This window comes from Gracilinanus agilis, chromosome 3 (assembly GCF_016433145.1).
Source record: "Gracilinanus agilis isolate LMUSP501 chromosome 3, AgileGrace, whole genome shotgun sequence".
Classification (NCBI taxonomy): domain Eukaryota; kingdom Metazoa; phylum Chordata; class Mammalia; order Didelphimorphia; family Didelphidae; genus Gracilinanus; species Gracilinanus agilis.
Window position 1 is genome coordinate 451,767,585 of NC_058132.1, and position 15,634 is coordinate 451,783,218.

General features: G+C 35.8%; 1 protein-coding gene across 1 annotated transcript in view; it reads right to left on the reverse strand.

Annotated features, from left to right (window-relative positions):
• Nucleotides 1-1,242: 1,242 nt before the first annotated feature.
• The window catches only part of CDKL5 (cyclin dependent kinase like 5), a 131,023-nt gene continuing 116,631 nt past the window's right edge, over nt 1,243-15,634 (reverse strand). The window contains exons 16-18 of the mRNA XM_044669264.1: nt 7,701-7,823; nt 6,403-6,522; nt 1,243-1,638 (exon numbers count right to left, since the gene is read on the reverse strand). Coding sequence (XP_044525199.1) covers nt 1,243-1,638; nt 6,403-6,522; nt 7,701-7,823 — 639 coding nt within the window. The remainder of the gene's footprint in view (nt 1,639-6,402; nt 6,523-7,700; nt 7,824-15,634) is intronic.

Here is a 15,634-nt window from a genome sequence, read left to right on the forward strand (position 1 = left end):
CTTATATAAATTGAAAACTTTGAAATTCCACTTACAAATCATGTTTGATTTCTTTGGTCTATACCCCATAATATTCCATGGAAGAGCATCAGTTTTTAGTTGTGGTTTTTAAGGGGCACTTTCTTTGTACCAAGAAATATAAGTGATATGGGAGCCATTCTCTGCACGGGTATGTGTAACTTTCACGGACACAAAGGGGAGCTAATCATGCATGGGCTGAAAGAACAGCCTGAGCTCTTCATTACAATGCAGCTAGCTGGACAGTCCCTCATCCTTTGCTTCCCCCCCCCCCCCCCCCGAGGCTAGAAGTAGATGGCACACACTCTGCTGCTACCGGTTATGCCTTGAGGGCTTCACTCTGACGGTAAGCAGGATCCGTACTGTTATAGTCACACATGGCCAAAATTCAACTCCCTTTTATTAGAAGTATAATACTGCACTTTATATCACAAATGTATAAAAATATGGCAGATAGTGTCATAACAATACTTTCTTTAAATGAAGATATTTATAAAACAGACAGGTATTTACCATATATATATTTATGTATAGAATAAAATACTCCTGATGCAATATATAAATGTTACTGTTTAGTTTTTATAGAAACTACTATAGCTGTTGCACTGCTTCACAATGTTTCAAACAGCTCAAAATAACTTTATATTGTAACATAAAAGGTATGATTTTAACAGTACAATATTAATCATAAATAAATGTTACAAATCCTATCAAATATGGAAGTTAAAAAAAAACAACAAATTTAAGACATATAATTCGACTTCTAACCCTTGCAAGAAAGGGATAGGCTTGGATTACATAAACCCCACATTTTGACTAGGCAGAAAGTATGTGGTAAGGACGTAGGTTGAGACACTTAATTTTTCCATCCCTTGAAGTGCCAAGGCATGCTTTAGCTTCCCAGCTTCATGAGGGAGCACACTAAAGCTGGAATGTAAGGGAGGGGTGGGGGCCAGGGGAAAGAACCAGGCAACAACTTCCTCCTAAACTCCACCATCAAGGGAGACTTCAGGTGACCAGTAATCCACAATTCAGCTCATTTACTATAGGATCCCTGACAACTAATGTGGTGCCCTACAGCATGGCTCCACACAAACAATATTGCACACCTTCCTAAGGCTGAAAATACTGGCTTATCGCCCCTGGCCTGTGTGCCCCCATCCCTTCCTCCCCACTTTTCTCCCCAGGGAGCTCGCTTTCTTCCCCCCATCCCCTGGAGCATAATTACAAGGCTGTCTCTTTTAAATCATTCAGATTCGGCATCCGTGATCGATTTGTTCTGTTATATGTGTGCCCATTCGGCCCACTCTTAGAAGCCAGCTGTTCGGAGTAGGAAGGCCCCTCATTAGCACTCCTGCTCACAGGGGACACATGCCAACCCTGCTCTATCTGACCCGGCAGTTGAAGCGTCGGCCTGGCCTTGGGAGTGGCCTCTGCTCGGACATTGCTGCCCCCGCTGCTGCTACTGGAGGCTTGGCTCATGGGGTGAATTCGCACTTCTGAAAAGGAACTTTTGGCTTGCTGACTTGGTAAGGCCTGAAAGCGTGGATCTGAGGAAGTGGAATGGTTTGAAGCGGAAGAGAGATGTAACAGCTTACGGAGTGATTTTAATGGTTGACTCTGAAAGAATGAGAATTGGATACAGGATTTAGTGTACATTCTAAAGCTAGGAAACAACTAGTTGTACATCTATTTTGTGAAAGGTGCTCTTCTTTTTGAGATCCATTATAAGGCTACAACATAAGAAAATATAAGTGACACAAAGCTGAAGCCTTAAATATCAATTCCATTTAAAAACAAACAAAAAAGCGCCAAAAAACAAAAAAGGAATATTTATCCTAATCTTTAACCATTTCTCGCAACTTAATACTGTATAATATGACAATGGCTCTTTTGTATACAGTTTTAAAGACAGGGCTATATGGTTTTTCTTCTTTTTTTTATTCAAAGATATTAGATATTTTTATTCAAAGAGATTTATTCAAAGATATCAAAGATACTATCAAAGATATATGACAGTAATTTTCAACATGTTTCCCAAAATTACAAGATCCAAATTGTCTCCCTTCCTCCCCTCGCCCCCACTTTGGAGATAGCAATTTGTATCATCCTGCAAAACATACTTCCATATTGGTCACTGTTGTAAGAGAATACTCATATAAAACCCAGATCCCAAAATGAAACTATAAATGAACTAATGTGAAAAATCATATGCTTTCATCTGCATTCTGACTCCAATGGTATTTTCTCTGGAGGTGTCTAGCATTCTTTGTCATCAGTCCTTCACAACTGTCTTGGATTATTGCATCACTGAGAGTAGCTAAGTCTTTCACAGTAGATCACTGTACGATATTGCTGTTATTGTGTACAGTGTTCTCACAGTTCTGCTTATTTCACTCTGGACGTCAGTTCCCACAGATCTTTCCAGCTTTTTCTGAAATCATCTCACTTATCATTTCTTATAGCACAATAGTATTCCATCACCAACATGTACCACAATTTGTTCAGCCATTCCACTTGATGGACATGCCTCCAATTTCCAATTCTTTGCCACCACAAAAAGAGCAGCTATAAATATTTTTGTTATTAGTAGGTCCTTTCCTTTCCTTTCCTTTTTTTTTTTAAATTACTTCTTTGGGATATAGACCTAGTAGTAGTCTTTGGGCTAATTCCAAATGTATCCACTTATTTATTCTATTTTTTTATTCTGAGCTTAACAAACATCTAATAAAATGGATATTTCCATATACATAGTAAAACAAAAAGGAGATGAGACTTTATTAGGTATGGTTTGCTTTTCTTTTAAAATATATAATAGAGGTTGATTTCTAGTTGCTAAGATGGCAAAATAAGAAACCCTGAGAGCCCACCAACTACTCTCTTAACAAGCACAGAACAAAACCAAACAAACAAACAAAAAAATCCTGGAGCAGCAGAACCAACAGAAGAAGGAGTAAAGCAGTGCTCCAGCACAGAACAACAATAGAAAGACAATGTGGTACAAGCAGAGAGTACTGAATAAGCCTCAATGGAACTCAGATATAGTACAGCACACGCAGCAGGAGAAAGAGCATAGTCAGCTCATTCCATTGTCAGTAGAGTAAGAGCAAAAACCAACGCAATACAGAATAGGTAGCAGCCCCTCAAAGTCCAGCCAGATCAGAGGCCGGTACAACCTAGTGAAGGCAATAGTGAGAGGAACTCAGCCCAATGAGGTCCAGTCTTGCCAGGATTAGGCAAACCAAACTTGACCCAGCTGAACTGAATAGATGAAGCTCCACATTGTGATACTGGAAATTTGGGGGTCGTTGAACTAATTTTGAGGTCCCTGATCTAAACTTCCTGTGGACATTTAGGACTTTTAAAACTACATTTCCCATGATTCCTCTTGCTTAATGAGGTGAACAGGAAGTGTGGTAATGTAGACAGAAGTATAAATACTCAGGACAGGATTGGTACACTCTCCTTTTCCTGCTAAAGCAGCTTGGTGGGAAGATATGGCGCAGCATTTGAACTAAATCTTAATAGGCACATGGCTTCATTTTTCTAAATGGCTTTCAATAAACCCTTTGAAACCATGATATTTGTAATTCTGTCCCTCTATATTAATTTTATTTCTTACAACATCGCAGACCAACCAGGCCTCCTCTGGTGAGTGCTGAATCTGGGACTGAGGCAGTTGAGCTGACCCCAGGCACAAAACAAGCATGAGACAGCACTCCCTCCAACTGAGGGAACTAAGCTTCAGTATACAGACAAAATTAAGGGAGAAAATAACCCTTAAATGAGCAAAAGACAGAAAAAGCCTAATGTCTCAAAGAGAGACAACCAACTATAAATTTAGAAGAGGACAGCAATTCAAAAATGAAAATGTGTGAAACTTCAGAGGAAAATGTGAAAGGATGTCAAACCTAAAATGAATGCCTATAAGAGCTCCAAAAAGGGACAGAAAAACAATAATAAAAGATTTAGAAAAAACAACAACAGTGTAGAACAAAACCTTATTGAAGAAAATAGTTCCCTAGAAAAAGAAATGCTTAAACAGGAAAATAACTCCCTAAGAAAAAGTCTCAAAGAAGAAAAAGGCTCTTTAAAAAATAGAATTGGATAAATGGAAGCTAATGACTTCATAAGACAGCAGGAAAAAATAAAACAAATCCAATATGAAAAATAGAAGACAATCTGAAATCTCTCATTGGAAATACAATTAACCTGGAAAATAGATCTAAGAGAGAGACAATCTAAGAATCACCGGATTGCCTGAAAGTCATGATGAAAAAAAAGAAACTGAACACTATTACAAGAAATTATCAGGGAAAACTGATTTTTTTTTAACAAAAGGGGAAAAAATAAATTGAAAGAATCCACCAATCACCTCATGAAAGAAGTCCCAAATTTTAAAATTCCAGCATTCCCAAGGCAGGGAGAAATACTACAAGCAGCCAGAGAAAACTAAAATCAATTATTGTGGAACCACAGTCAGGATTACACATTAAAGGATTGCAAGGCATGGAATCTGATATTCCATAAGGCAAAAGACCTAGGCCTACAACCAAAATCATATACCCAGTAGAACTGAGCATAATACTCCAGGGGAAGAAAAGAACATTTAATGAAATGAGGACTTCCAGGCATTCCTGATGAAAAGGCCAGAGCCAAAAAGAAAATTTGATGATCAAATTTGATTCTCCAGAGAAGCGTAAAAATCTAAACAGAAAAAAACTCAAGGGAATCAATCGGTGATATTAAACTAATTAATTACATCTTTTCATGAAAAAATGAAAACTAAGATTCTTAAGATTTCTATGGTACAAAAGATACTAAAATATTTAATATATTTAAGAAAATCAAGGGAAACAATGGGGTTATTAAACTGATTACATTATTAGTAAAGTGATAACTCAGATGTTTAAGATAAAATATAATTCTTGAAATACCTGAGATACCTACCTTATTTAGGAAAGTTAGGTGCTGAAGATACTTAAGAATGTTATCACTATTAGGGCAATGAATAGGAGCATATATAGCTAGAGAGCCGAAACTAAGTTGAACATGAGGGATATTATTTTTAAAAATCAAGGGATAAGAAAGAGGTATATACTGGGAAAAAAGAAAAGGAAAGAAAGTTGGAAGTAAATTATCTCCCATGATGAGGCATGCAAGAATCAGTACAATGGAAGGAAAGATGGGGGTTGGCAGGCAATACTTGACATTCTCACTGGAATTGACACAAAGTGGAAATAACACCTACACTCAATTAGATATTAAAATATATAATAAAATTAACAGGTAAATTTCAAAGCTGTCCTGCTCATCTGATTTTTTTTCCTGGCCTTCCTTCTGATCTTTTCTATGCATTTTAAAGAAAATGATCTTTTCTTTAGATTTCTTTTATTTTTTTAGCCATGCTATCCCCAACCCTTCTTCTATCACTACTTCCCTCCATACTGGAAAAGCTAAATAAAACTCTTAAAACAAATATAAGCAAACAAAATAAATTCCCACATTGGACATGTCCATTTTACTGTACAGTATTCATTTTAATATCACTCTGCATCATGAGTCTATCTTATGTCTGTCAAGAGGTGAGTAGCATGTTTTGACAAATGTCCTCTGGAATCATAGTTGGCCATTGCATTGCTCCAAGTTCTTAAGTCTTTCAAAGATGTTTTTTCTTAAGATGTCATTGAATAAATTATTCTCCTGGTTCTGCTCATTTCACTCTGTATTCCCAGGTTTTTCTGAAACTGTCTCTTTAGTCATTTCTTACCATGCAGTAATATTCAATTATATTAAGTTAGCATACTTTGCTCAATGATTCTCCATTTGAGGGGCACCACCCTAGTTTTCAGTTCTCTGCTGTATCAAAGAGTTTCTATAAACATTTTTACACATATGGATCCGTTTAGTGTTTCTTTGATCTTCTTGGAGATAATGATCTAGTGGTAGTATAACTAAATCAAAGAATATGAAGAATTTAGTGACTTTTGGGACAATAAAATTTTTTTTTTCAAAATGGCTAGACCAATTTACAGGTCCACTAATAGTTTTTTTTTGTCTGCTTTCCTACTAATCCTCTAACAACTATCATTTTCCCTTTTTGCTATCTTTGTCCATCTGATGGGTATGAGGTAGATCCTTTAATTTGTATTATTCTAATTATAAATTGGAGCATTTCTTCATACAGTTGCTGGTAACCTGGATTTAATTCACGTGAAAACTGCTTGCTCATAGCCGTTATTGCTCCTGCATTAGGACATCCTGCTTGACTCTGGCATCTTAACACAGACAGAAGACACCTCTAGCATATTTCCCTTCCCAACAAAAAACCCCAAAACATTCCTAGACATAGCATGTCAAGATAGTCAGGCATAATTCATTTACATGAACTTGAAGATCTGAGATCTTCTCAGGTCGCCACTCCTTTGGCCGGCTGCTTTGGTGATTAGTCGAGTGAATGGCTTTCTGTAATGCCAGAAGATCCTGACTATCCGAATTGGGCACCTATTAAGAAACACAGAAGATTTTATTGACTCACTTTACTGTACCTAGTTATATGATTGATTGTTCCTAAGGAAGTTACCCTTCCCCTAAAAAACTAAACCCCAACAATTCAAAACTGAAACCCAAAATATTATTGCAATCTCTATATATAAATATATATGCATATATACACGTGTGTGTGTGTGTGTGTGTGTGTGTGTGCACGCACTTACTGGTTAAATGAGAGAGCCCTCTCAACATAGGTACCCCTCCATAAGGAAAAACTAGCAGATGTCATGCAGCTTTGTTAAAACCTCAACTCTTAAAGCATTCCCATGCTGTTAGTTTAGTCGCTGTAAGAGAGAGCAGTTAAATCAAACTACACAAAAAATTACATCTTATCCTCATTCAATAGCATTCCATATTGCAGTTAGGTTATGAACCAGTTCGATAAAAACAAAACATTGGCCTGGTAGGAAATAAAGTAAAACACTGAATTTGACGAAGGCAGAGGAGTCTGGTTTTAGCTGTTATTATTGCCAAAGTGGAAGAAAACCATACCCCAGTGAATACTGGTCAAAATATTCTTCCATGGGGTACCATGAGGACAATTGAAAAAGTCAGGAGATTTTTTTCACTAATTCAAAAAAGCTAAGATTTGTTTTTCTCAATAATTCAATGAATGGAGAATGACTAATGTCAAATTCAGAGTAAATATCCTGGCACTAAAAATAGGTCACTAGCAAAAACTGAAGCAAGCCAGAAAAAAAATGGAGAATTACCAGAAGCTTTTTTTCACAAAGCCTGAAATTCTTCTCCATCTTAGGGAAATAAACTGTAAACCAAATATTAACAGACCATGTCCATGACCCTCCCAAATAGTTATTGATTAGGAATATTAATCTGACTTTTAATAGGAAATAAGTGATCTTATGAATGCTGTCTTCCAGCATTATCTATCAACTTTCACATAGCTTCTTGATAATCTTTGGAGTTAAGCTTCATTCTCTTTATTATACTTTCTCAAATATGCAAGAGTGGTCAACAATTTGGATCCAGTGAATTTATGGAACTGGCTCAAAATACTTAACTAGCATAAAGAGAATATGACTCCATGAAAATAAAAGACATGCTGTTGTCATCAGTAAAACAAGTTTACTGGAGCAGGTTTCAGTGCTACAGTACTTAAAAATGGATACCATAGGTAGAGTGACTACAGGAAGCTTTTTCAAAGAAGAACTATGCTTTAAAGGATTCTTTGAATTAAAAAGAGGAAAGAGGGATTTCTTGATGCTTGGATTCTCCCCGCTGGTGGAGTCTATCTGCAACATAAGATACAAATAAACTAATTGCAAAAATAGTGCTTTATGTAAAGCGACTTGTCTTTGAAAGCATTTGTGCAAATATATATTTTAACACTAAAAATAAATAATATAATTCTCACATTATGCTTTCAAGACAAGATCAATTTTACTTTTATTGTAAACAAGAATGTCTACGATGGAATATTAGGGTATTGAGGAACCTTTTCTAATTATGTAAAGAAGATATGGCAACATAAAATTGTTAACAGGAGCATCCAGAATAAATGTCCATTAGTTTTTATAAAACTTATATCCAATAGAAAAAATATGATTATTATAAAATAACTGCATTAAAATAGTTATAGATAAATGACCCTTTCTGGTGGTACTTAAAAGATTAGAATATAACACTTAAAAACAATTCACATTGGCATAGCTGGAAAAAAAATGACCACTAAGAAAAAAAATCACCTAGAAAATACATACCATTTCTACAGAGGATTAACTAATAATGAGTAAGTCATTTTCCTCTGTATGCCTCAAAATATTTACCTAGTGGAAACATACCTGGCCTGATTCAGAAGACTGCATTTTCTCATGTCTTTAATTTTAAGAATAATATTTAAAGCTGAATATTCTAACTAGTCAAGATATCAAACAGATAACAAAAAGATATAAAAAAAGATATCTTTGTCTAGAATGACAAAGCTAATTAAATTAGCATATGCTGGGAGGACTTACTGAATGTTTTCTAGCTATACAACTGAGGCCACATGTCTAAAAGTAATTTATATTTCCAGATTGATTTAATGTGAGTGGCTGCAGGATTGCTTTGTTTGCCCCAGTGCACCTTCTTTGGAGTATTTCAATCATCACACTTAGAAAAATGTGTGAAGGGAGTCATTTTTTTTTTTAACCCTTGTACTTCGGTGTATTGTCTCATAGGTGGAAGAGTAGTAAGGGTGGGCAATGGGGGTCAAGTGACTCGCCCAGGGTCACACAGCTGGGAAGTGGCAGAGGCCGGATTTGAACCTAGGACCTCCTGTCTCTAGGCCTGACTTCTCACTCCACTGACCTACCCAGCTGCCCCCTAAGGGAGTCATTTTTGAGTTTGTAAATGGTATTTAAGACTATAACAAAGACTTTAATATTTAAACCACAGGTAGTATAAAATACACACATAGACACAGACAAAAATGACCTATGTCCCTTGTGTTGCTGAATATGCAAAAACAGGTTACTAAAAAAACAAAACAGGTCTGAAGCATTCTATAACCATTCTATGTTGTATCTCCACATCTTAATCTGATTGAATTTGGGCAATACCCCGAGTGGGAAAATGTATATCATTCTGAATTTCTGGCAGTTTATGCTTCCAGGTAGAGTCAATATAATAAAGTCCATATTAGCTTGTGAGCTTCTTGGAAGCAAGAGCTATCTTACCTTTCTTTGTAACCCCAGTACTCAAAGTGATGCCTCATATAGTAAGCACTTAATAAATACTTACTGACTGGCAATGGGTTGATTGACTATAATTTGACAGCTAATTGAAGTCCCTTTGGTAATTTTGCTTCAACATTAATATCCTTTTAAAACTTGGTTTGTAAACCAGAATTGCAACATTGAATATTTTTACAAATAAATTTGGAAAAGACAGGCAGTCTGATGAAGCAGAGAGAACCAAAAAGATCTGGTTTCAAGTCGTGCTTCTGAGACGTATTATCTGTATGATCATAGGCAAAGTCACTTATGTTTTCAGTTCACTGAGAAAATCCAAAAATTCTAAGTTGACACTTCTCTTCATTAGTGGAAAGAGTTTCAAAATGAGTAGTTTCCTAACCAATGAAAACACAGATCCAGGCCACATAAAAATTCAAAACACACAATCCTGAATGGGAGATTATTATTAACAATAATACCTCACATTTATATAACATTTATAAGATTTTTTTGAGCATCTTTCAATAATCCAATGAGGAAGGTAAGTGGCTTGTCCATCATGAGGCATCTAGGAAATATTTTATGTGGGATCTAGACCAAGGTCTTGCCCCTCCAAATATTGTTCTAGTCTTCTAAGTCATATGGTTTCTTAAGCTTTTTACTGTCATGTCGTATGATTAAATTTTTAAAATTCAAATGCACTCAACAAAGTCAAATAAATTGTTATTATGAGATTTAAAGAAGATACCAAATTACTCCTTGAAAAAATTCTAGTGAATCAAGTTTTTCGAATAAGGAAGGTTGGGCAACCTTATATGAATGCTATTCAGAAGTTTGCTTATTTGAACAAGATCCTGAATACTAAAATGACCTGATAAAGTCAGTCATCTCCTAAATTATATTGTATATGCCATCTCTTCAACTAAATGGTAATATCTTTGAGACAAGGCCTATGTTTACCACAATGAAAATAAGTGTTGAATTTGATGTCACAGTATCTGTTACTTGTGGCCTGTACAAACTTGGATGAGTCATTATAAAATGAGGGGACTGGATTAGATGACAGTTAACATGCCATCTGGCTCTAAAGCAATTATCCTATGATCTTTTCACTGTCTGGCAAACTTACATTCTACTCACTAGAGACTTATATGCTTGTATGTGGCCATAATTGTCCTAGGTCTCTTAAGTTTAATGTTGGTTAAAAAAAAATACACAAGACAGACTCCAATAGTCAAAATTGAAACATGGCACACCATATATTTCCAATTTCTTGATCTATCAAATTTTCAATTATCCCTTGAATACTTCCAATTTCTCTCTAATACAAAATTTGAAATGAGAATTAATGGAATAAAAGGAACTATCCTCTTCCTCTCCCTCTCCCTCCCCTCCCCTCTCCTCTCCTCTCTCCCTCATTCCCTCCTGGAATTGTTTCTTTGTAAGTTAATTTAAACCATTGTTTACTTTGGGCTTGTCTTGTTTAAATGAAATTCTTCTAAGGACATGGCTTTCACTTCTGTGAAGCAGCAAATTGCTTAACATTCAAAGGCTTTTGAATACACACATACATATATACATCAAGCAGTTATTATAGAAGTGCTATGAAGATATTAAAATATTATTTCATGGATCTGCGTACTGTGTACATAGGATATACACAAATAAATCAATTCTGCCAAATATCTTGTGATGAGAACACATTACAAGCTAAATTATGACTCTAACATGAGTGCTTTAGATACGAAATATTGGAGAATAACACTTTCAGAAAACAAAGTTTAATATAGGTAATATACAAAGCATCTCAACAGATTTCATATTCTGAAAGTTACTCTAAAATACTGCATACTGAAGCACTCCTATTTTGATACTTTGATTACAAATCTATGATTTCATCAGTATGGCTACTCTCTTCACTGATCCAGATGGCAATGTTTTGTGTATATTCATTGATTCCTTCAATACTCCCTCTCAAAAAAGAAAACAAACCCAAAACACATGATGGAGAGTCATCAGGTAATGAGCCTCTAAACACTTCTGGGCTATCTTTGGAAGAGATAAATACAATCCATTGCTAAACCTATTAGAGTTGGTGCTTCCCTTGGCACAGCCTACAAAAAACCCAGGGTAACTTCAGTGTCATGATACAAATTTGGAAGGATATCAGATGCATTAATATTGTAAGCATGGAAGGAAGCACTCTAGTATCTTTGGAAGGGCAAATGAAAGAATTGATTTACTATATGCTCAAAAGCAACTAGAAACAATATTTGCAAGACCACCACAGAAATGACTGAAGCTTGGTCACTATCTGTTGTAGAGGATTAAGAGATGAAAACATTCTATTAAGAAATCAGATTTATTAAACATATTTGGTGTGTTAAGAAATATTTCAGCAAGCATAGTTATAGAAAGAATGTGAAAAGCAACAACTTGAGGACTACAGAGGCTCCTCCTGCCTTTATACTAAGAACACTATTTTCAGGAAAAGAATAGGAAGGAGCTGCACATAGCAAGCACATAACAAAAAAAAAATTTTTTTTAACAGACAAGAAAAGATTCATTATTGAAGTTGAAATCATTCCTGAATCATCATGTACAGACCACTAGCTTAGAAGAAATATCAGAATTAGTTAATGAGAAAAAGATATGCAGTAGAACTTGAAACAACTCAATTCTAAACTATTTACAAATAATGAATGATGAAAAATGGGGAGTCAACAAGAGAATTTATACCGATTGACTCTCATAATTTTTTTTTATTTTTATTTTTTTAGATTTTTTTTAAACCCTTGTACTTCGGTGTATTGTCTCATAGGTGGAAGAGTGGTAAGGGTGGGCAATGGGGGTCAAGTGACTTGCCCAGGGTCACACAGCTGGGAAGTGGCTGAGGCTATATTTGAACCTAGGACCTCTTGTCTCTAGGCTTGACTCTCACTCCACTGAGCTACCCAGCTGCCCCAACTCTCATAATTTTTTGCAGAAATTAAACTAATGTAAATCAATTGTCAAAATAAAACCAAAATAGCTGAGAGTCAAAAAATACTTGACTGACCAAAAAGATGCCTTCTTCCACTTTCTCCTTCAATTCTATCTCACAAGACGAAGTGGCATTACCCTTTACCAAGGCTAACCACTCTACCTATTTAAGCAATTCCATTCCATCTTATTTCTTCCAACAGATTAATTGTTATCCCCTCTCACTTCTTTTCAATCTCTTTGGCTCATTTCTACTACTTACAAACATGCTTGTGTCTCTCCCATTCTAAACTCCTCAAAAAAGCTATCTACCACAGATGCCTCCACCATTTCTCCTCTCACTCTCTTACAATCTGGTTTCCAACTTTATTATCCTGCTAAAACTGTTCTCTCCAAAGTTAATAATGATTGCATAGTTATAATCTAATGGTTCCCCACTACCACCAATAGTTGATATCTCTGCAGACTTTTGACACTGTTAATCACTCTCTCTGTTTTTTGGTGGTACTCTTCTATTGTGATTCTCCTCCTACTAATATGACCATTTCTCAGTCTCCTTTACTGGCTACTTATCAAAATCAGACCCTCTAATTGTAAGTGTCTCATATTTTGTCCTGGGCTATCTTCTCTTCTCCTTCTATACTACTTCACTTGGTGATATCATCAGCTCCCACAGATTTAATTATCATCTCTATACTGATGATTCTCAAAATTATCTATCTTGCCTCAACCTCTGCTGATCTTCAGTATCACATTTCCAATTGTCTTTCAGACATCTCAAACTGTATGTCCATTAGACATCTAAAACTCAACATGCTCAAAATGGAACTCACTTACCTTTCTCCTTTGGCCCACCCCAACTCCCTAATACTGTAGAGGGCAAGAGGGCAACACCATCTTCCTTCGGGCTCACAACCTCTTGGATCCCTCCCTATCTCTCATCTTCCAATATATTTCATATAGGCCCCCTTCTATTCTCTCACACTACCCCACTCTGGTGCAGGTCTATCACCTCACCCTACACGCTGCAATGGTTGCTAGTACTTCTGCAGTTTCTTCCCATTCCAATCTATCTTCCATTTAGCCACCAGTGATTTTCTTAAAGCACAAGTCCAAACAAGTTATATATATATATATTCCCTTTCCCCAGCTCAGTAAAGTCCAGTGATTTCCAATCCTTCCAGAAACAAATGCAAAATGCTGTTTGGCATTCAGAGCCCTTCATAAACCAGCTCTACCTACCTCCACAGTCTTTTTACACCCTACTCTCCAACTAATACTCTTTGATTCAGTGACGCTGGACTCTTGCCTATTCCACAAAAGGACACTTCATCTCTTGGCTCCATTCATTTTTAAAAATTGCTTTAAAATTATTTGTTTTTATATGTTCTTTTCTTTTTAAACTTTGAGTTCCAAATTCTCTCCTTCCTTCTCATGCTCTCCTCTACTGAGAAGGCAAGCAACAGAATGTTAATTATACATATGAAATCATGTAAAACATATTTCCACATAAGTCACATTTTTTAAAAAAGGTAAGGAAAATAAAGAAAGTGAGAAAATTATACTTCAGTTTGCACTCAGAGTTCATCAGTTTTATCTCTGGAAGTGGATAGCATTTTTTTTACCACAAAAAAATGTCCTCTACAATTGTCTTGGATCATTACATTGATCAGAGTAACCTAGTCTTTTACAGATGATCATCATTACAATATTGTTGTTACTGTGGACAATTATGGCTGCTCTCTCTCACTTCATTTGGCATTACTTCTTATAGGTCTTCCCATGTGCCACATCTTATTTAGCCATTTTCCAGTTGATGAACATCCCCTGATTTCTAGTTCTTTGCCACCATAAAAAGAGCTGCGATAAATATTTTTATACATATGTTCTTTTCCTTTAAGATCTCTCTGGTATACAAACTTAAAAGTAATATGGCTGGATCAAAATGTATGCACATTTTATAGCCTTTGGGACATAGTTCCAAAATGTTTTCCAGAATGGTTGGGCCAGTTTATAATTCCACCAACAAGACATTAGTGAATCTATTTTTCCATCTTTCCTTCTTGCATTTATCATTTCTGAGTTTTTTCATTTACATTTCTCTATTCAACAATGATTTGGAGCATTTTTTCACATGACTATTGATAGCTTTGATTTTTTCTGAAAACTGCCTGTTTTGATCATTTTGTAATTGGGGAATGACTCTTATTTTTATAAATTTGACTTAGTTCTATACTTAGTAAATATTTAAGGAAAATCTTTATTAGAGAAACTTACTGTAAAATTTTTTATATTACTTCACTGCCTGTGGTACCTATTTAGCAAAATGTAGTATCCCTGACTATCTCTTCTAATTAGATCTATTTTTGCTTTTACTTTGAGATGATGATTGTTACCTTTCTTTTTAGTTTAGCAGAAGCATATTTCATTTTGCTCCAGCCCTTTAACTGTGTGTATCTATTTTAAGTGTCTCTTCTAAACAAAGAACAGTGTACCTATTAGATCTGTGGGAGGAATTTAAGACCAAGTAAGAGAAAGAGTATATTACAGTAAGTACGTTACAAAATGTAAAATGAAAGACTTCGATTATATCAAATTAAAAAGGTTTTGTACAAAGAAAACCAATGCAACCAAAATTAGAAGGAAAGCAACAAATTGGGAAAAAATGTTTATAATAAAACTCTCTGACAAAGGTTTACTTTCCTAAATATATAAGGAACTAAGTCAAATTTACAAAAAAAATCAAGCCATTCCCCAACTGACAAATTGTCAAAGGACATGAATAGGCAGCTTCCACATGGAGAAATCAAAACTATCAATAACCACAAGAAAAAAGGTTCTAAATCCCTCCTGATTAGAGAAATGCAAATTAAAACAATGCTGAGGTACCATCTTACCCCTAGCAGACTGGCCAATATGACAGGAAAAGAAAGTGATAAATATTGGAGGTGATGTGGCAAAATTGGGACACTGATATACTGCTGGTGGAGTTGTGAACTGGTCCAACCATTTTGGAGGGCAATTTGTACTCATGTGCAAAGAAAGGGTTTTAAAAGATTGTCTGCCGTTCGATCTAGCCATACCACTGCTGGATTTGTACCCCAAAAAGATAATAAGGAAAAATACTTGTTCAAAAATATTTATAGCCATACTCTTTGTAGTGGCAAAAAAATTGGAAAATGAGGGGGTGTCCTTCAGCTTGGGAAAGAATTGAGGGGGCAGCTGGGTAGCTCAGTGGATTGAAAGCCAAGCCTAGAGACGGGAGGTCCTAGGTTCAAATCTGGCCTCAGACACTCCATAGCTATGTGACCCTGGGCAAGTCACTTAACCACCACTGCCTAGCCCTTACCTCTCTTCTACCTTGGAGCCAATACACAGTACTAGCTCCAAGACAGAAGGTAAGGGTT